The sequence below is a fragment of the Poecilia formosa genome, unplaced genomic scaffold (genome assembly GCF_000485575.1).
Source record: "Poecilia formosa unplaced genomic scaffold, Poecilia_formosa-5.1.2 Scaffold19, whole genome shotgun sequence".
Classification (NCBI taxonomy): Eukaryota; Metazoa; Chordata; class Actinopteri; order Cyprinodontiformes; family Poeciliidae; genus Poecilia; species Poecilia formosa.
In genome coordinates this window covers 26,852-49,835 of record NW_006799958.1, presented here as the reverse complement: position 1 = coordinate 49,835, position 22,984 = coordinate 26,852, and the positions used below count along the sequence as shown (strand labels likewise).

The 22,984-nt window shown below is 39.2% G+C and overlaps 1 protein-coding gene across 7 annotated transcripts in view; it reads right to left on the bottom strand.

Annotated features, from left to right (window-relative positions):
* Positions 1-10,740, bottom strand: part of LOC103134716 (target of Nesh-SH3-like) — a 30,484-nt gene extending 19,744 nt beyond the window's left edge. For 5 of the 7 annotated variants that reach the window (XM_016669084.1, XM_016669085.1, XM_016669087.1 and 2 more), the window contains exons 1-5: positions 10,449-10,740; positions 2,285-2,464; positions 2,095-2,163; positions 1,839-1,971; positions 781-971 (exon numbers count right to left, since the gene is read on the bottom strand). In XM_016669084.1, coding sequence (XP_016524570.1) covers positions 781-971; positions 1,839-1,971; positions 2,095-2,163; positions 2,285-2,464; positions 10,449-10,548 — 673 coding nt within the window. In that variant the 5' untranslated portion in view covers positions 10,549-10,740. The remainder of the gene's footprint in view (positions 1-780; positions 972-1,838; positions 1,972-2,094; positions 2,164-2,284; positions 2,465-10,448) is intronic. The other 2 variants (XM_007547103.2, XM_016669089.1) reach the window with 1 other exon arrangement.
* Between the last annotated feature and the right edge of the window lie 12,244 nt (positions 10,741-22,984).

The window sequence follows — 22,984 nt, the reverse complement described above, 5'->3', positions numbered from 1 at the left end:
TAACAGAAGTAAAGGCTTTCAAACAACCATCTGTGTGTAATTAATCTATATAATGTGTTTCACTTATTGAAAAAGTTCCTGAAATAAATGGGCTTTTCAGTAATATTTTGAATTTATAGAATGAGTCTGTGCATAACCCATTTGCACCTGTAATTACCATGACTACACCATGTATTTTCTGATATCCTCATCAAATTAAATTAAAGAAAAACCTAAAAAAAAAAAAAAAAAAAAAAGAAAAAAAAAATGTGACAAGTAGAAATGTTGGGATCCCCCTCTACGTTATGGGACCAGTGTCCCCAACTCAAGACACTTAAAGTCTCACATTTTGGAATGTGAGACTGACAAGTAGAGATAAAAGAGCAAACACTGACAAAAAGATTCGAATCAGAAAATTTTTCCTGCTACTTTACAAAAACTCAAAGTAATGAGCTAGAGCAGTGCTAAGATAACAGTTATTCAGTCCACATTATGTCATGTTGCTGCGAGACACCATCCTACATTGTCCAACACTAGAATCGTTAACTTAAAAAAAACGCAAACAAATCAAATGGATCAACAATGGTTATTGTAACAGACTAACAAACAACCTAAGGTAAACATAAAACTAGTCGACACAACATCGGTTCATCCATTGAGTTCAGGATCCTCTAGATGCCTACATGACTCACAGGTGAGTCTTTGTTTCTGTACTGAGAAAAAAAAGAAAAAAGAATTGAATGATTATTGAAAACTGATTAACTTTGAGGTACTTGAGCAACACAAAGAAATCCTACATACCCTGGATGCCTGCAGTGCTGACGTTGTGAAGCACGGGTTTGCTCCAGGCTCCGGCGCCGTCCTTGGAATTAGGCTGGACTCCAAACTCGTAGACGGCATGGGGCTTCAGGTTGTCAATGACCGTGTCGCTCGTTGGGCAGGTCTGGTAGTTCCACTTCCTGTTCTTCTCGCGGTAACGAACCGTATAGTGTCTGAGAGGAGAACAGAGCAGAACTCGTAAACGTGTGGAGTAAGAAGTTTAAATTGATGAAGAACGAACTAAAACTAACATTTTTGAACAGATTCTTTTCTGTGCTGCTTAGTGACGCCATGCTACGCTCTGACTGTGAAGGAGAGACTTTTCCTTTAATTCTTTCCTCCGTTTGAATGTGAAAATATTACTAGGCGAATGACACCTGTACAGTTTTCTTTTTCCAATTTTAGACTAAATATTTTACGCATGCTGCATGTCGTGTGGGAGGACTCCTCTCTCAAACACCCAGCTGCTCTGGATCCAATGCTAGGTAACCCGAGAGACGTCAGGGAGTCTTTTACTGTAACTGGCCAGGACATCTCCATCACACTTACCGTGGATTGTTTTCACTCAAACACATCCAAATTACTTATAAAGTTCAGGTAAAGTATTCCAAGGGAAAGTCAAGATGTAGAAGATATGCAGACGTTTATTTTCCCTCTTCCTTGGAAAAAGGGACAACTCTCACATGAGGTATGCAATTTAAGAGTTATCTGCCCGGTTTTCTAGAAGCCACACAGTGTCGATTTTAAACCGTTTACTGTGCTTATAAAAAAAACATTCACCCTCTTGACAAAATTTTACAAAAAATAAAAATAAAAAATAGGAGGTGATGTGTGCAGTCACTTATGTTAAATATTTTTATTTAATTGTCACTACTTTGTAGAAATCAATTTTTCCTTAGAGACTGCTGCATTATTTTTTAATAAAAAATATATAATAGACGACCAATTTTGGTTGGATTTATGTGTTGTGTGCGTCTGTTTATGAACGGACGCCTGCGTGTCACGGTGCGTTTTAGAAAATAAACTTTATCTACACTCACCCATCTTCTAGGCAGTCGTTCATGACATTCCCTTCAAAGGGTGTTTTCAGCAGCATCCCCCAGGAGAGGAGGACAGAGGTGGGCGTCACAGACCCGATGACCAAATGCAGAGGCTTTTGCAGTTCCACTTTACCTGAAAAAACAAAGCAGGATTTTACTTTTATACTTAAATCACTCAGATTTAGCTTGGAAATAAATCTTGCTGTGTAGTTTTGGTGATGATTCTTTACTTTTTTTTTTTTTTTTAAACACAAACCTTTGCACTGCTTTTTCACCTCATTGGCTGGGATTGGCTGGACAGCTACAAGGTACTTTGGTTCAGCATCTAACCACAAGGGAAATATGAGTTTGGGTGTGAATGTGCTCTCATAATTCACTCTTTTAGCTTACAGTCAAACAATCCAGGCAGATTACTTGACTGTGGGCAAACACCCCTCCAGTCTTACCAAACTCAGTCTCATATGGCTGTCCATTTTCAGGCAACTGGATGAACTGTTTGGAGAACATGCTGCTGCCGTATCCCAGGATGTAGCCCTCAAGCTTGGTGTCGGTGTTAGGATGCAGGAACTTCATCACAATGGTGTCTCCCGAGGCGCTGATGCGGACTTTCATATTCTGACGTCTCACTATTGAAGCAGGAGGGGAACCACTGATCAGATCGACAATAAACACTTTATGACAAACCTTTTTTTTTTACACTGAAAACTATTGAATGAGCAATAACAGAATATAAATTCCACCAATACTCCCTGTGCATTTCTTGAATTTACAGATTTCAGACATTTACCGGATACTTTCCAGAGGGTAACAGATACTTTCTCTGACTTAGTCAAGAACTAAGAATTTCCTACTAGGTACTTTCCTAAAGGTACAAATAAGTTTCAAAATTTACAAATTGCTTTTCAGTAATATGCATTTTCCAAAACTTTCCATGAGCTTTTCTGGAACTTTCCATTAACTTTCCAGATAGATGTACTATCAGCTAACTTTAACCGGGTTTATTGTTCCACAAACTGGCAGGGCATTTTCCAAAATCACAACACACACAAATAATCTGCACACATAAATACCAAGAACAATAAACTATAACTTTAAGAATGTGGGAGAAGGAAGCTGCTTTCAAGTTATATTCTTATAACTTACATTCTTCTGCATTTTATCACTTACAGTCAAAGCAGCTGCAAGTACATGAGAAATAAGAGCTCATGTTGCCAGATTCCTCAGAGAGTAAGACAATCATTCATGCTGCGTGTAGAGATAAATAAGGATGTTCACTTTAAAATCAAATCATCCTGATTTCACCATCACAACTTGAGACATGCAGATGATGAGCTTGGGAGTAAAACTGGTGCAATGAAATCTTCTTGAAGGTGAAATAAACACTTGCTTTTAAAATATGAGGTGAGAGTAGAAGCGTTACTCTCATGTAGAGCTGAATGAAATATCATGAGGTGACAGAAACAGAATTACACCACATTTCTGCTGAAAATGACTTATTCAGAAAGAGTACAAATAAGAAGAATATGCTAACAGATGTCAGACGATGACAGGAACTAGAGAACGGATTTAAGCTGGACGGAAACCGAAAAATCTTACGGTCTTATTTTTTGTTCACTTTGTCAGGGCAATTAAATGATAAGTACTCTGGGGAGCAGAATGGATGGTTACATCAGGTAAAGAAAGCTGTCCAGGAAAACAGTAACTGTCTCTGTATGACGTCATCTTTGAAAAATAGTTTTATTCCAGATGAAACAGGATACACACCTTTCAAAAAGTTCCATTTACGTTTCCTCAACAGCACATAAAACATTTTCCCAAATATATTGAGGATCACCGAGGTGTTATTTGGGAAAAACGAGACAGGCCTCTTTGGTATGTATCCGCTTCCCCCTCAAACTCTCTGATTGAAGTCATTTTTGTTCATTGAATCATTCAATAATCTTCACATTATTCAACTATAAGCAGTAATCTTAAGTGAGTCGAGTGATTCAGTGCATCATTGACTCATCCAGCTGGATAACCCGTCAATAAGCTCCCAGGTTAATTTTCGGAGGGTTGGCCACACCTGGGAAGGTTTAGCTCTGTTCTAGTTCTTCTTCATCTCCCCCTGATGACTCCTACTGTGGTTCACTTCAGTCCTCAAGGATTACAAATGTTTTTTGTTTTAACTTTTCAAGACTGACAGGAAACAGTGGCTTTGAATCTTGAATTTCTTTGGATCAGAGCATCATGTGCAAGTTTTAGCCTACTACACATTGCTAGACAAGTTCTTTATAGGTGATTTCTTGATATTTAATGTCTGGCAGAAATCAGGACTGGGTTTGGCTGGTGAGAATAATCATTGAAAAATAACGGCAGGGGGCCATATTACATTTTCACAAAGTGCCCTTTTGGCTTTTCGTGTTCGCTCAGATGATCTCTGTCTGTTATTGAAATTAGCTTGAAGAAATCCGTAAAGGGACGTCCATTTTCTCAGCATTCGTGTAATGACATACAACTACAGAGACATAAACTTGACAGATCACCATGAACACATGACTTTAGGGAGAACAATTACTTTAACATGAATGTTTTTGGACTGCGAGAGGAAGCGACAAAACCAGGTGAAGCTACTGAATCTGTCAGACGTCCCACACGTGTTTTCCTATCATGTGAAGGTGAGATGTGCCAGAAGAAGCAGAGTTAGGAGACACCACACAGCGCATCAGAGATTCTCAAAGTCTGGAAGACAAATCGTTACGGAACCGCCAGTCAGTCTGGGCCCAGTCCACTCAGCTGAGGCGTAGCTCAGGGGAGACCAGGGACCGATGCCAAAACAATTATGAGTTGCATTATCAAGCAGAGAATGCAAAGCTAATGGCTACAAGCAGGAAGGTTTTAAAACAACCCGATCTAGAAATCAGATTTGAACCTTTGAACATGAAGTCTGAGAACTCCTCCTTGATAATCTATAGAACAGCCTCTCCCAACTCCCACTGCAGCAGGACAATAATGTCTCTACCGTCCTCCAAGGGACAAAACGTTGCTTTTGGTAACATTCTGGAGACACAGGAACGCTAACAGGTTGAATGTTTGCAGCTGATAAAGTTCTGACCGAGCATGAAACGAGCCCTTGCTGAAAACATCATGTACAGGTTCATGTTTGTTAATACATGAAGCAGACTCTGATTCAGAAATATCAAGTAGTAGACTGTTGCTTCTAACAGCACAGTCACCTTCGCATTATGTGCACGCTTCCATTCAGTATGCACAATAAATTGACCTGAATCCCCCATCATTACTGGCACAAAACGAGAAAAAGTAAGTCTCCTTTGCCACTTTTTTGTCTGCGATAGAAAAACTGTCATTTCATACCAGATGTGCTGCTGAAAGCCCGAGCACTGAGACAAACTGGATTTGACAAGGGGTGAGAGTTATAACCGAGAGCTGGCTGCAGCGCATGGAAAACAATAACCCCGCAGGAAGGCTTGGATGTGAAATGGTGAGTTTTATACTTAAAGGTATTTTGTTAATTGTATTTCCATCACTTCTGTTTCTATTTGTTTTGATCTTGTTTTATTATTATTTTGCGGTGGAAATCCCAAGTGCCTGCCTAAAACCTCCGCTCTTTAAACAATGGGGTGTTTGCCTGGGTGAGGACCCGCGCTGTGCTCTCCTCTGCACATGTCCTTGGCTCGGGCCGCAGCTCTGAATGAAATAGTGGAACTTTGCATTAGCGGCGGTGCCAGACACTGCAGGACGCCAGCTCAGGCACTGACAGCGAGAGAGGGGGAAGCCCTGGATTTGAAAAACACCATCAGGGTTTGTTTCCTATCAACACTGAATTCTTTTTCTGTTGTTGTTTTTTTTCCATTGAAACCCAACAGGGACTGTCTCTTAGGATGAGAGACTCAAAACAGTTGACACACTGAGAAAAGACTGCCAGCTAATTTTAAACTTAACCTAATTCTGATATCCAGAAGAAACACACACTGGATCTGTCCTATGACAACCTGTCGAAAGTTTCGCCTTTCGGCCAACATAGCATGCTGACGTTTTAAAAAATAGATCTAAACAAAATGGGGCGTAACTGAGAGGCAACAGGAAAAATAATGTATTGAAAATCTCAGAGGTTTAATGGAGAACATTGACGATCATCTCACCAAATGGTGGCGGCAGTATCATGATGTATAAATGTTTATTTTGAGATTGGATAAGGAAATTCATCAGACCTGATGGGAGGTTTGATGGAGATAAGTTAAGGAAAATGGAGCAGAGGTTCATTTCCCAGCAGAGTTAGATCTGGCAAAGAGCATTCACGTGTTACAATGGCCCAGTTAAAGTCCAAACATAAATAGAACTGGGGATCTGTGGCAAGATTTGAAAGCTAATATTAAAGGATGATACCTACCCAATCTCACTGAGCCTAGTATATTTTAATAAACAGAGCCTAAGCTACAAACTGAACTATTTTTGTTTATAGTCAGGGGGACAAAACCCTAAAAGTTTTAGTATGATGTGTTATTGGCACGTTCAATAAAACCTACAGCTGTACCTGCAGAAAAGGGTTGTGTTGACTCAGGTGTGCTAAATACTAAAATTGCAAAATGCTATTTGTGATGGAAAAAAAAAGTTTGCGCTCTGAAAAAAAAAACTATCTTTATGCTGACGGTGGCCGCATTTTTTCTACTTTACAAAAAATGTCATTTTGTGTTGGTCTGCAGAAAATTCCAATTTAATACGTCAATGTTTGTGGTTGACGTGAAAAATATGAAAAATTTTGTAGATACACGTTTGTACCCAGCCTTTATTTAACCGCAGGGTTCAGTCATGGAGAGACGCGGCTCAGCACCGCACAGACTCAGGTCTCTGTGTTGGAAGTGAGGAGGTGAAGGAAAACTTGGATCTCCTCGCTGTGAAGATAAAGACAGATGTTTGACTGTGTTGTTTGGTGCAGCGGTTCCGTCCAGTTAAGGAAATGAAGAGGGAAAATCCCTCAGAACCTCACGTCAGTCAGACGGGGGAGGTTTTGAAATAAGTTAGCGGGTGATTTAACGACACGAGACCTGACCTACATAAGCTCTAATGGGAATAACTGGAGACGGGTGTAATTCTGCAACTAAGAATATCTCCTGTAACTCGGCACACGTCTCTCTGGCCACATCCATCACTAATCACATATCTAGGCCTGGATGCGGGCATCGCCTTAAAATCCTGGCTGCAGAAAGTCGTGCCTTGGATTTTCATATTTTACCCCAAGCAGTCATGCTGTTCCCATGTGGGTCTCTCCTCTCTCACACTACATCACCACCTTAGTGTCAGACTCAGCTGTATGAGCAGCAGCTGTTTCTTCTTTCCCTCGTATGGCTGCTTTATCCTTCTCCTTCCTCACTCCGTCTCCGCTGCCCTACATGTGTCATCGTACTTTTGACCTGATCCCGCCTCAACTTTCCAAATAATGAATCTCTTGCTTTCATCTCTCATGCCAGACTCGCCACTTTATTAGTCTGGTGATGACAAGAGATTCTGCTTTGTCTGGCATGACTCTGTAGTTTGTGGACTGTATTTTGTGCTAAACTGTGTCAGTCATACTCTGCAAAAAATATATATATTTCTTTTACATTCTTTCACCATAAAACCACAACCTTAAACATATTTTGCTGAGATTTCATTTACATAGACGTGGAGGGCAAGCTTAAGGAAATTTAGACACGATTTAGCCATTCTTCCTTATGCAACACCTCAATCATATAGGACAGGGAAAGTCCACTTTGAAATGCACCCCACAGCATGATGCAGCCACCACCATGCTTCACTGTAGGCATGGTGTGTTTAAAATGATGCCTAGTGTTATAACAGATCTATTTATGCTTGGATTAAATTACTTAAAAAGTGCACTTATGTTACTAAGTAGGTGGTGCCAATTTGATTTGATTTAGGGGTCTTAAAGTAAAGGGGGACGGACACAAATTCCCAACTGCACAATCATCTTGTTTTAATCAACTAGACTGATGTTTTGTTGCACCTTGGGCTTAAAAAAGTTCAAGGTGCAACAAATGTTGAGATATTCATTTTACTTTTTACAGGTGAAGAAACTCATTAAGATGCAGATATGTGTTTAAGCTAATTAAATAAAGCCATGGAGATCACAGTGCTGCTTCAGAGGTGTTGTGTGGTAACTGATTGCATTTCTTTGAGTGAGATCGTGAGATTTAAAGTGTGTTTCTTCAAGTTTGTTTCACTATTTTGTAAAAATAAATTTATTATTCTAAGTACTGGAACTGGCACGTATATTTAGATTAGATGGAAAAGAGAGGCCAGTCAACCTAACATGTTTTTGGACTGTGGGAGGAAGCAGGAGTACCCAGAGAGAACCGATGAATTCACACAGAGAGGACAAGCAAACTCCATCCAGAAAGACAGCAGGCTGAGATTCAAACCCAGGACCGCCTTGCTGCAAGGCACCAGTGCTATGCATCCCAAAATTCACAATACTTTAACAATAATGTTCTTTTTTTACTGTTAGATTCAAAGGCAAAGACATTTGACTCTGGTCAGAGTGCAGCAACACAAAAAAAAGCTTCTTGAGTTCAGCAGCCAGAAAAAACACCAGCAAACTTTAGTCAGCTGTTCTGATTGCTTTGTACCACCTCAGCTAGAATCAGTCTTACTGCCAATAATGCCTTTAAAGGGCTGCAGAGAACAGAGCTGGAAATGGAAATCATTATCACAAGAATTCACATGTGAGAGCCCAAAAACTACAGTAAGAGGACAATGAGACAATATGGAAAACATTTGTGGAAACTTCATCTCCTTTCCAAGAATGTAGCAAGAATCCTAATCAGGCCGAGAAGGTTTAATAAGCTGTAATGCACTTTTGATGTTCTTATGTTTCATGCTTGGGTTCCTTTTCCAACTACCGAAAAAAACAAAAACAAAAAAAGAACAACATTTTAACTTACTTAAATTACTAGCATGTAAAATAAAGTACAAGAAATTGAACATAAAAGCCGGGAAAGCCTTTAGCTGTCAAACACAGACTGAAAGTTTAATCATATTTACCCACAGCTATGTCGTTGCCTTCCAAAAATACTAACACCTCTGAGATCAGCCAGTAGTTTGGGCACATTTATTTACAAGTGTGAATTATTACCACCCAGATCTTCTATGACTCCCTCTTCCCAGCAGGACAGCTAGCACTTAGTCTTCCTCTATAATGCTTGTCGAGGTGGGAGTGTACAGACAGGAGGACGTTTGATTATTCCTCTTTGCACAATCTTGCTAAATCATGCAGACTCCTCATCCTGTTTTATGCTCTCCTCTCTTCAACTCGCTTCAGAGGATTTCTCCAACTTTTAGCTCTGGGACCGAGATGGCAATGGTGGGTGTGTGTCTGGTGATCTACTGCTGTTTTGATCCTCTGACCAGTTTTACCTGTTTTCTAGAAGAGGACACAAGATTTCTGTCTAAAAGTCTCATGATGTTTCAAACCACTCTGTGTAGCATTGCATAGCTTTTAGCAAAGAAACAAAACCCACAGCGTTACAGATCATCCACCATGTGTAGGCCAATTAACCTGACAGTCATGTTTTTGGATTGTGGGAGGAAGCTGGAGTACCCGGAGAAAACCCACGCATGCACAGGGAGAACATGCAAACTCCATGCAGAAAGAAAAGACCAGGGCCAGGAATCAAACCGGGAACCTTCTTGCTGCAAGGCAACAGCTCTACCAACTGCGCCACCTTTTATTTGTAATCCTGGGAAACTTAATACAAGTTCATACACTCTGATCAACTTCAAATGGATGTGTTAAAAATCGCTCAGTCATGCTTATTTTTACTTTGTTAAAACTATTTGTTTATTTCATTATAGAAAAAATTAGCTCACAATAAAGATTACAGTTTTCAAAATTATTAGGAAACAAAACAAACCTAATATGCAAACGTGGGTGAGATTTGTTCCAACAAAAGCAATCAAACTAGTTTGTTTCACATGTCAATTGACCACTAACATGGAAACTATTTCACTCTGATTTCAATGTGCGATAAAAGAAAGTGGATAAATTAGATTCAACTGTCCAAAATATACTGTAATAATACTTTCATCAAAGTGGGTTAACTTTAAATAGAGTTTCTCCTTCGGAAATTGAGTTTGGCAACGTTTAAGAGAATCAAAAAACTGAATCAAATCCACTTTTTTTTGGTTTTGTTTTGGGAAGAAGACAATCAAACAACTATGCATGACTTACAAACAGATCATCTTTGTTTTTGCTTATCTAAATATGGCTACATGTAATATTTACATTGAAATTATCGTTTATTTCTCTGTACATACCTTCAGTGTTTGGAAACATCATTAGTTTTTCTGCATATTTAAGTTGTGCTATTTTCCCAGCTTATCCTACTATATATACATCTTATGCAGTCTAAAATCTTCTTAAGTGGTGCAGGTATGTTACCAAACCACTCATGAGAAAAACAGATTCCTTATGCATTCGTCTTAGGCAGCAGATGGACATTTACTGCTCAAGAAGTTCATGAGAACCAAGACAAACACATCAAATTCATCACATCGTGTGCGTCCCCCGATGCAGATGAGTCACATGACGAAGCCAGTGCGGCTCTCACTCACCCCTGCGCCTGTGGGAAGTTGATGGAAGAGACAGAGCCGTCCCGATGAGGAAAGCCGTGAGGAAAAGGAGCAGAAAGCAGTGTGAGTGCTGCCGCGGCATCTTTATCAGTCTCTGGTGGAAACGGCCTGCGGCGATGCGAATGAGATCAGGGGTTGACTCCAAAAGACAGGCGCTGTGGGAAGTTTACGCTTCAGCCGCAGGAATCCAGGTGGCTTTTCTGAGTTCTTTGGATGCTCTCGGTACGAGTGGCGCTGTCAGGACCAGGAGGTGTGGATGCTGCAGGCTGCTTCTGCTCCATCTATAACTCTGTGATGGAGGGAGGGAACGTGCAAAACAAGACACACCCTCTGTCCTCACAACTCTTATCTCCTCTTTTCTTTTTCATTTCCTTGCTTGCCACACATCATGTGCCATCTACGGTTACAGTTCTTCGATTCTGATTGTGATTACCGGAAGTTGAGAAAGCTGGTTTATCATTGTGCATGCTGCTCAGTACATCAGTAGTTGTGTCACATTTGTGCATTTATAAGGCAGAATCCTGACACTATAGTTTGCCACCTCTGTTTCTATAAACTGAGCAACTTCTCACGACCTGCTTCCAACAACGTCCAAAAAAGTATTCATCCATGAATACGTTTTTCTCATTTTGTCACACTACAAACTCAAACTTCATTCAGAAAGGCCAACACAATCTTGACATGGAAGAAAACTGTAGATGGTTTTCAAAACACCTATGGATGAAAATCTAGAAACTGTTGTTTTACCTCAGCATGATGCTACCACCTCCATGTGTCACCAAATGATGTTTTAAATGTCTTTGTTAGCTTTTCACCAAACACAGATTCATTTCGTAAGATGAAAATCATATTTTTTATTCATCTGAACAGAGCAGCTTCTGATACATTTGCTGATTGGCTCGCGGTGAAGCCACTTCCGAACGAGTTGAACGAAACTCTTATGGCATTTATTGAATGCTGGCTAGTCATTCTTCCAGCAAGGATTGAGTTTTGTAGTGCACAACCCAACAGATTCTTCCACCTGAGTTGTGGATATCTGCAGCTAGGCCTACTCCAGTATTATCGTGGGACTCTTCCTAATTGATCTGACGGCCCTTTTTCTACACACACTCATTATCCACCCCACTCTGAACTTGCGAGGATTAGGCGGGTGCAGAAAACAGCCCAATCATTTAATCATGTATGTTTTTGCAACATGGGATGAAGCTGGAGGAACCAAAAAAAAAAAAAAAGAAAAACCCCGGAGAGATTCACGCAAACGTCACACTGAAAAGACACCGATGAGATTCAGACCCAACACCTTCTTTCTGTGCAACACTGTGAAGCCTACTTTTCCTCGTCCGCACAGTAAGTAATGATAATCACACTAACATCACATGCATTACATTACTAAAAAAATAAGTACTTTTTGCACCAGACATCACTAGGTGCCTGGCAGTTTTTGATGACAGCGCTGCACTACGATCTTTCTTCAGCTTCCAAGTGTTAATATGTATCCCCTTTAACAGCCGGTCACGTTTGTGTGTGAAAATGACGTGTTATCGTTTTCTTGAGGCGGTTTTAATTATTGTCTGCCAAAAGTTTCTCCCTGAGCGAGGTCTCAGGGACACACACGTCTGCTTGCATATGTGTTTCATCGGATGCTTAATATCTCCACCCTTCCACGCCGTGTTTCACATGTTATCACACGAGACAGGAAATGATGTCACCCACCAAAAGAGGTGTGTTTCCCAGGGAAGTCCCTGAACGGAGTGTTTGTATTCCAGCCTCCATCATGCCAGAGTCTATTATTATAGATGAATCATACACTGTACACAAGGAAAATAATGAAAAGTTTCACTTGTGACAAGCAATGACTGCACTACTGATTTGGGTTCTGCTTGAGATGAGGGGGGAACACGGCAAATGTTTTCTCCACCGATGAAAGACTTTAAAATTATTTCACACAGACAAATTAGTTCCTGATAAAATAAAGTTTCAGTTTGAAAATTCCTACAAAACTAACCTACAAGCAGCGTTTATTTCTGCTGCAGAATCACCTCCTTGTCTTTTATGCCGTAATTTTATTCATATATGCAAAGCATGCTATTGGAGTAAACGTGTCACGTTTATTCGTTTATTAAAATTTTATTTTCCAAACCTGGTTTGTCACTTGAGAGGCTGAAGCCTGAATAAATCACCAGTGCAAATACTGATTTCTTTTGTTTTTTTACAGTCAGCAGTTTAATACAAGTACTACAGCGGACCAGAAGTCTTGAAAACCCTGAAAAGTTTGCTTGTTGCTCCAACTATGACACTAAGTAGCAGGCACAAATATATAACTATATCTGGTAAGTCTATATGAAGCACAGTTCTAAAACCAGGACAACAAAGTTTAATTTTAGATCTCCATATATATATGGAGCTATGTACAGGCTTCCATGCTCAAACCTGTTTGCTACAAAACCTGTAATATAAAAAGTAAAATTCAAAAACAGGTAATATATAAAGTCACTTAAACCAGTGAGTCTGGAAAGGGTTTAAAAAAATAAAATTTCTAATGCTTTGGGATTCCTCTCAACCACAGTGAGAGCCATTATCCACAAAGGTGATGAACCTTCCCAGGAGAAGCCAGCCTGTCAAAATTACTAAAGTGCACCAATGACTTACCCAGTACATTAACAAAGTGCCAATGATAACATCTGAAGCCTTGCAGACCTCACTTGCCTCAGTTAAAATTAGTGTTTCGTGTCATGATTCAACAATATGACACAGGCCGGGGGAAACGGCCCACCACGACTCGTCTCGCATTTCCCAAAAAGCATCGTGATGATCCTGAGACTTTGGAGAAGAAAATATTCAGTGAGCTCAAACTTTTTGGAAGTTGAGTGTACAGTTTTGTATTTTTAGAGCAAATCTCATGAATGCACCGCAGCTTTTAAATGTCTCTTAGCGAGACATAAAAGTGAAATGCCAATGTGGCTTAAAGTTAGCGAGTTCTCGAGTACGTAGTTATTGCTGTGCCATATTTAAAAAATAATCTTTTAGATGGTTGTGTATATTTTTTCTGACATTTATTTAGTTTTTTTTTTAGTTTTGGAGAACTTGGACATTTTAGAAAGTCTCTTGTTCAGTTTTATTTTTCGTTTCATTGATTTTTGGGCTTTTCTGTTTTGGTTACCATGTTGACTGCCTTCCCATGTCAGCTTTGTTTAAATATTGAAACTTTTTGACAGTCTCGCTTTGAGTCTCAAACTCATTTGACTTTTTGTTTTATTCTAAAAAAAAATATTCAAAGAATGCTTTTTGCACACATCAATCATAGGCTATTTGAAAATAATCAAACCAAACCATTAAAACATTCATTTTATTATCACAAAACTCTTTACATTGTAATTTAATAAACTTATTTTCATATCTATTACTTGTTTCATCCATATTTCATTGTATTTTTCTCCTGATGTAATTCCTCTTCTCTTTTTTTACATCCTTTTTTGTTAATTGTAGTCATTTCATCTTTCATTAGCGAAAAATATTTTATGACATTTTGGTAAACATTGAATCTTTAGACGATGTCCTGATGGAATCGTGCCCAGACCACTGCTAAGCTTTCTTGCCCCAAAACATACATAATGAAAAAATTCGCTTTGACAGGCGTGGTAATGGTGATTTATGAATAATTGGTGTCTAGGATAACATGACTAAAGAAACATCATCATTCACAAACACATGCATGCCACTCGTAATTATGAACCGAGTCACCCTAACAGGCATGTTTCGTCTCATTTCGGTGTTTGAAAACCTCAAGATGTTGATAGCGTTTAAATAAACCACAATCAACTATTTTATTGTTTTCGAAGCAGGCTACTTTAATAAAACAAACTTTTCTGTCACAATGGGAATGTGTGGAGGCAGGCATCCAATGACCCCCAAGGATGAATTGGTGTTAGAAAGAGGACGGATGGATTTTTCTCAATATATGTAGCAGTAGCTACACTTTGTTTTTGCTCAGTGTATGAGCCAAATGAATGAGTGTTTGACTACAGACACATCAGTATTTTAACTCATCCCTATTGTCTACTGTGCAGCTTTATTTTGGAACAAACAACCTGTTGTATAAAAACTGACAGATGGACTGTGGCTTCATAAAAACGTAACGTAAAATATTGCCTCGTATAAAAATATTGCCTCGTGTGTTGGAAAGTGAGACTTTCAGCTCCTTCCATTTATTGTTGTCATATTTCACGCAATCCCTGCTTGGCTCCCTACTGACAGGTATTTTGGAAATGTTTGTGCGAGTAGTGATGCAAAGAATATTTACAACATCTACGGAAATCTACCACGATTTTAGTTTTCACCATTTTAATTTTTGTCACACGCGGTTATTCAGCACTTTGGTTTGTCACGTTAGAGCTCCATGGTAACGCTCCTCTTCCTCATGCTCACTGGACAAATCAGCTCTTCACCTTATAAAGTGTATTGTGAATGTGTGATTATGGTGTTATCTCTTCTTTTTATACATTTCTCAGGTTCGGTCAGGGAAATAAATATCGTCATGAGCGATACGTCTGAGTAACATGCGAAGAAGAAAAGATAGAAAGTCACTAGTTATCCCACTTTGTGGGAATTTTCTCATGAGCTTTCCCACCATAGAGAAAAGCAAAAAACTTGATGTTTGGTTTCAATTTGGTCGATGTTTTCTCTGGCATTTTATTAAGCCGTGTACATAATAAGTGATTTGCAATTAAGGTAACGACCTGATTAGAAATCTATTTGTTCTTCTACTTCTGTCCATGGATAGTCAGGTGTGAGTAGGCTTTAGGAGAAAGGATCGGGGAAGTTATTCTCCTTCTGCTTTTCTCATCACTGATCTGCTCTCCCTTTTCTCCATGGGATACATTTTTGACACAAACTCATGAGAGTCTGCCAACATGTAGACCAGTCAGCCAAAAAAACTGTATCAGAAATGGGGGAAAAGGCAGCGGTCCCACAAACTCAAATGTTTTTGCATTTGGTTTGAAAATAATGAAGGGGATGACTTGCTGTGGCTTATCCAAAAATCCCAATCTACAATCTTAAAATGGAAAAAAATCTGTCAAAGGGGACCTCACCAATCAATTCCCATTATATAGCAGACATAGTAAAACTGTAGGATCATGACTTTTTCTCTGTAACGTTTGCATTCAGTCTGTGCAGGAAGCTGGAAAATGTGTTGGGTTGAAGCCAAGAGCAGCAGGTTCCTCCCAGCTCAGTTTTGATTCTTCATTTGGACAGACAGTAACTTTGAATACGGAGAGTTGTTTTTTTTTTTTTTCACTTTTCGAAACATTAACTGACTGTCTTGGTAAGATTCAGGTTTCCATACGAGCTGAAGAGAAAACTGCTGCAGACTTTAAAATATGGATGCTCTTTTCGTTTTATCATGCCTCTCCATGTCAACCACTTTCCTTTTGTCACACTGATGGATCATTATCAACTTTTGAGACAAATGACAGAACTTTTAACTGTGTTCAACTTTTGTTGTTTTTCAGGTTAAAACCCATGAAACCTCATTAAAGTACAGTCAATAGGTTCTGTACATTATACATGGACAAATGTTCCAAAAACGTTCTAATTCAAGGATACCCAATTGGGTAAACCATGTTTATATCAAGCTGGGCAGATTTCCCAATCAGATGAAATCACACAATTGTTCACAGATGTTTAAGCGTCTCATTCAGATGACCCAGGTGTTTCGTTTCAATGCTCCTTGTTAAGTCCCAGGACAAAATGTGAGCAGCTGAAGGAACTATTTGAAGCTCTCTGCACCAAAGCAATGTAAGAACTGCTGGTGACGATGACTCAGCGGAGGGTGCTGTTTGTTTTAAAGTAAAACTGTGAAAGCATTGCATGGTACCAGTGCTCTACAGCAGCAGTGGCGAGATAGAGGATGTATAAGGAAAAAAGATTAATAATTGCTCCAGCAGGATGGACAACCACAAAGTAGCAACAGTGAAGTGGAAGGGAAAAAGATTTTCTAATTAAAAAAAAATAATTGGAAGTTTGGAATGAATTTATATTCATTTTCCTACAATCAGTAATTTGTAGGTTTATCTTTCTCTGCATGCCTGTTTGTCATTAGTCCCAAGTAAACCTGTTTACTGGTGACTTGAGCCACATGTTTTTGATCATTTCCTTTGTAAATTAGCTCAGGTTGAGTAAGTAGCATCACTGAACAGAAATGTTCAAGATTTGTTGCACATTCTCAATTGGAAACCACTTGTACAGTTTGTCTACGAATGGTTTCAGACAATTTAATAGACTGTAAATTGTAAATAGATATTGAAAGTTCCAGTTGTTTTGGAAACAACTGGACATTTAAATAACAGGACATTTAAATAACTTTTTACAATTAAAATAAGCAAAAATATCCAGAAGGAGTTTTGAGGCTTAGTAGCAAAAGGGTTAACTAGTATCACATGAATATACATGGCTCTAAATAGTTTAGCTGCAGCTCCGGCTACATGTTTCTGGTCACTGTCCAGCTGAAAGGCGAACCTCCATCCTCAGTGTTCGGTCCTTTGTGGCTTCTCTGAGGTTTTGCTCCACTGTTGCCTCATGTTTAGCTCTATCCATCTTCCCATTAACTCTGACTAGCATCACTTTCCTTGCTAAAGAAAATCATTCCCATACAATGATGCTGCAACCGTCACATATTGCTGTCAAGATGGCGTGACATGTGCACACTGTTAGTTTTCCACCACATATTGTATTTTGCAAGCAAAATTAGCTTGCACGGGGTACTAGTTGTTGCAGGGACAAAGCAACAGTGTCCATCATAACAGAAGAGACATGAGATAATGCAGCGGAAAAAAATACATTCGGAATCACAAGACGACCACATATTCCTTCTTGACAAATGACAGAATGTATTCAGACTGTACACCAGAAGGTCTACACAGCCAAAATCAAAAGCTGTCTTCTCATGAGGTCAAAGTGTTAACCACAAATCCTTCAAAAACACAAGACCCTCAACCCTACTGTCAAGAGCCCCACCGCACCCCTCAAAAAGGAGTTTTTGCCAGCCTCCATGTGGTAATGAGCAGTCATTTTCTGGAAGGCAGTGGGAGGGGGGTGAAGTGATAAAGCAAGGCCACTTAGAAAGACAACGGGACAGGAAAAGAGCAGGAATCGTATATCAACCTGTTTTAAATCTGTCTCAGAGGGCATGACAGAGACGCCGAATGTCCAATGTGGTTCTCATTTTGTGTGCTTGACTGTAGAAATGTGCATGCTTTCTGTGCCTGTGCAAGAGTTCACATATTTTAGACACTGGAAAGCTCAGGGAGATAAATTACCACATTAAATGGGAGGGTGAAGCCAGCGGCTTAAAGCTGACAGCTTAAAGGATCCCAAACAAATCCCCAGAATTAAAGTAATAATCTGTAAATTTCACAGGAATACATAACACATCTTTCAGCTTCGCATGATTGTCACTTTTTACACAATTTGTTTTGCGTTTCACCTAACAATATTTTCAACAACTGACAAAGACAAAAAAAAAAGCAATAGCTGAAGATTTGTGATCAAGAAATGGCTAGTTTAGTTTATATGTTGCACTACCTAAGGACTCAATGATCAAACAGTGAGTCACCACTCAATTTAGGCAGATACAAGTAACTCTAAAAACAACCTCCATCAGTATTCTGGGTTTCCTGTGGGATAAACATTCAAAAGATAACATCAACTTTTTTCTTGAAGTATTAGGAATTATCTGCAGTATGTTGGTGATTCAGCAGAGACACAGAAAAAGAGCTGCCTTGTTAATCACTTCTTCACAATTTTACTCACAGCAGTCACTTTTTACAGGAGGATAAGATGGAATATTGAAAACTGAATCAAGCAAGAACTGCAAGATGACCCAGACGTAAACCTGACTTCAAAAACTCTCGTACAAGTATAATTTGTTTTAAAAAATGACTTGATTGACTAATCTGCATCACTGCTTCAGTCCAATGAAGTTTGCAGCTTTACATTCATAAACCCACAAACTCAAAGATCCCATTAGTAGCATTTTAATCTGCTTGAGGTCTGGACTTTGACTAAACTATTGCAAAACGGGGGATTTTTTTCCCCCCAGGTATACTGCTATAGATTTAATACCAAGATAATATTTTTTATCCACTAAAAAAGCTACAACTATTCAGACATTTTATAACTGCACTGTCATCAACTTTAATGTGTGAAATACTGTACAGCTGCGGTCACAAACACCTCCATCTAAAAGCTGTCCAGTAACTTTTAGGTTTGTCTTTGGTCATATACGTCCTGAATCAAATGGCTGAAATACCACTTCAGCATGCACTCAAGTTTTAAAACCTCATAATAATAATAATCAAATTACACAAATTACGTTTGTGTAGAGGCGTTTTGGGGAGTTGTGAAATCAAGACCTTTGTTTGCCTTTATTTTGTCCTTTACAGTTCAGATCTTTTAAAGCAGATTCCCATCTACTGGAATTTGAGATGCCCACAGTAGAGTCTTTATATTTGCCTCAGTAAACATCACTCTTCTTCTGAAATAAGTTTTTTTTTCTAGAAAACTTGGTTATGTACACACAAACCCCAAGACATGTGGCTATTGTCTGGAGTAGATTAGATCAGAGCATAATTATGCTATAATGGCCCAGTTAAAGTCCGCACCCAAATCAAACTGAAAGTTTTTGATAAGGCTTCAAAAAAAGATGTTTACAAATGCTGTCCTAGTGTGCAATGAAGAATGTGAATTACAGTTGCAGCTGTAATTACAGTGAAAAGTGACAACCACGTATCGTTTTCCTTCTGCTTTATAATTATGAACGACTGCGTTGTTCTGCCACATAAAACCCAATAAATTACGTTGAATGTGTGACAAAATGTGAAACATTTAAGTGGCATGAGTGCTTTTGCAAGGAACAGTAAGTTAAAGCAAACATAAACCGAGAGCCATCCATGTTTTACATTATTGGCTGGATTCTCCACGGATTCAAACGCCTATTAACTATCAAAACACAGCATATTCAAGAGGAAGCTACAGCTTTACCAATGGTTAAAACAGGAACGCTTTACATAACACACGTTATGTAAAATCACAAATCATTGCGCTAGAATCATTTTTTTTGTACTTCAGCATGTTGGAAACTATTCAACTTGAGAAAAACAGATTTTGTAGATACACACGGAAATAAAGGCTTGTATTGCAGCATCAGGTATGCAGGTCCTGCAGAGCAGATCAGGATGAACACAGAGAAAACTCCAATTGTTTTGATGTCTTTGTGCACAGAGTATGTTAGTATTTTATTTATTGTGATAATTTGTGTGAGTTGGATATAATTTAACATTTGGAGATGACTCAAAAACAACTAGGTGGGTTCAGTCTGATAACAAGGTTCATTTCACCCCACGTTCTTACAGAAAATTCTCCTATTTATTGTTTTATGATTGGACACACAACTTGGATTGAACAGAATAAAACGAACGGTTTTAGATAAAAAAAAAAAAGCAAAGATTTTGACACTTTTAATGCAGTTTATCCGTAATCGTAAAAATTAACTATACTATACTGTATCGGTTCTGCTTTTCGTTTTCCCGTCAGTCCTTTGCGAGCTTGAAAGTGAAGTCAAACTGGAACAATGGAGAATTTCCATGGACAGCATCCAGAGTAAATCAGTATGTGATAGATGACAAAAAGACACTAAGCTGTTTCAGCTTAGTGAGCAGTCCTTGTTTCACCTCGTAAGAGATATATTTATGAATCTAACTCTAACCAGGTGTCCAAGGAGGTTCATCTGTCTGTCTTTTCGTCTGCAGATGGAAGGCCGCCGCAAGAGCAGGGACTGTTTATTTATTCATAAATCATGGGAAAGTAAAGCAAAACTATAAATAATATGACTTTTGAAGGAACTACAAGCATAAATACAGCCTTGCACAATCAGAATAAAATGTGTAGGTTATTGTGTATTAACATTTATTATACTGAATACAGCCCACCAAATGACCCGAGTCTGAACATAAAGAAATGAAGCTCAAAAATACATTTTTAGATATGAGCGTTGCTTTTGATGTGTTCCCATTTTGCATGGAGCATACACGTTTCGGTGTGGAGTGTAAAGTTTGCCGTGTGCTGCTGCTGCTGCTGCAGCTGCTGTAGCAGGAGAACATTTCAGTCTTAAGTATCACCAAGCCATCTGAGCTCAGACATCAATCCTCAACACCAGCGGTATGCAAGCTGCAGCTCCAGAGCCACCTGTGGCTATTTACGCCGTCCACAGAGGCTCTTAAAGGGGCGGGATTATGTGTTTTCCAGGCACACAGTGCCATTTTATAGCACAATCAAGTAACTATGTTACCTTCAGTGGTTATAAAAACGCTGTGCATATCAGAGATGACTTAAGAAATTTCACTTTGCAATTTGACACCTTGAAATTTGCCTCTGTCTTTTTAAGAAACATAATAAAAACAAACATACTCCATTAGGAGAAGCTTTAGGTTGTGCTTTGTAAATGGCAATCTATGCTTACTTTCAGTGTCTCGATGCTGCAACACTCCACAGAATTTCCAACACATCCGATATCTCAGCAGCATCCGATAAACCCACTGGTGCTACAGTCGCAGACGTGCAGAGAAGTGATGCTGCTGGACCATCATTTACTTAAAGCCCATAATTGTTAAACACCATAAAACTGTGAGACGTGCTCGTAATAGTGTTTTGGTGGGCATTTAGGGAACTTTATGATTACGCAATTTCAAATTACACCTGGGTCCCATAGAGAAATAAAGAGAGATATGAGGAAATGTCTGACGTAGAAGCTACTCACACAATGAAAGAATAAATCACTCAGATATTCAGACCGATTCAAAAGATATTTGTTTAGGTGTTACAAGACAGAGCTGTGCGAAGAACGCTGTGTTCTTTGTTTAACCACATGCAGTGACATAATTAATGTCTGTCTGACGCAAATATGATGCTGACTACATTGAAGCAATTTAATGTTCACTTGAAACTGAAATTTATGAGGTCCAAGTTGGTGAAAATCTGATGCTTGTTTAGTGACTCAGATTTGTATTTGAGTGGCTCAGTGATCCCAGTTCTGGGCGACTGCTGTGTAATGCACATATCTCGGCTATTTCTACTGTACACATGTTTAGATCCAACAACGGCGTTTGCTTACAGTCATCATGAAGCACAGGTCTTCAAAGAGGTTGTCTTGTTCTTAAGCGTCAAACTCTTGTTCTAGGACAGCGATCAGCGTCAGAATACTATTGGACCAAGGAGGCAGGAAGACTCAGGATAACTTGGCCAGCAGTTGTTTACCATGTTTCCCGTCTATCCTGATCACAACAGGACTGAGTCATTCACAGTGAGAAGGAAACTCTGCTCTGCTGGGGAGACTTACAAAAAAGAAAAAGGAAAACTGTTCTGCAAAACAACAGAAACTGGAAAATGTTCAAAGTTATGATTAATGAGAACCATCAAGTACTTGCAGGAATTCTTTTTTTAAAAAAAATGCAAATGAATGTCTGTGGAAATAGTTAGTCATGCTCATGAATTCCAAGAGGCTTTAATGACGAAAGCTCCACGCTTGTGCAGTTTTAACCGTGTACATGTCGCCATTTAACCACCTTGTTTGAAACAAGGTTTGCATGTCATATGGCGAGCTTTGAAACATCTCGCTGTTCAACCCATCATGGGAAAAAAAGGAAAGAATATGGCTCAATTTCGATATATAAAGACATGAGGTAGAGCAGAGAAAGCTTGGGTGGGAGAATCTGTTGACAGTACAACTATTTTCTTTTGAGCACTCCACAAACCTGTGAAAGAAAAGTCATTATTTGAAGAAATCCTGTCGGTAAGTTACCACAAGCCATTGAACGGAGAAGGCCCCATAGCCGAGGAACAATAAGATAAAAAAATAAAAACTATTCTATTTTCTAAACCACCTCGGATTCCAGCGAGATTTAAAAAAAAAAAAAAAAAACAGAAAAAATTTCTGTGTGACGCTTTCAATCAAAAACAACCTTTTACCTGGTGACGCTCCAGAAATAGGCCAACCCTTAAATCTATTTTAACCCAGATCCTGACATCCAACTTAAAAAAAATAAACAAAAACGGGGAAAACCACAGCCGGAGAAACAGGTGCTCCTGGTGCGAAGGTAGTCAAACTAAGCCGCAGAAGAGGGATTGATCCTTTAATGCAGAAGCTGCATGACTCACGCGCAGTAAATTAAAAGACAGACAAGTTCGCTCGCACATCTGTTTCACAGTAACCAGTGTTTATCGGCAGCGTTCCTCTTTCGGGCCTTGTTCCTATGGATCCAATCAGACAGTCCTCGTCTTCCGTGAATTATTGTCAGGAGGAAATAAACACAAGTGATACACATCCGAGATTTTTTTTTTTTTTGCCACGGGGCCCAAACTTCAACCTGCACGAGCCCGGAAGCGTCCTCAGCACACGGTGGATACGTTGCACGTGCAGCTGCAGTCGAGTCAGAGCCACGTCTCCAACCGTCGACTTAATGCCT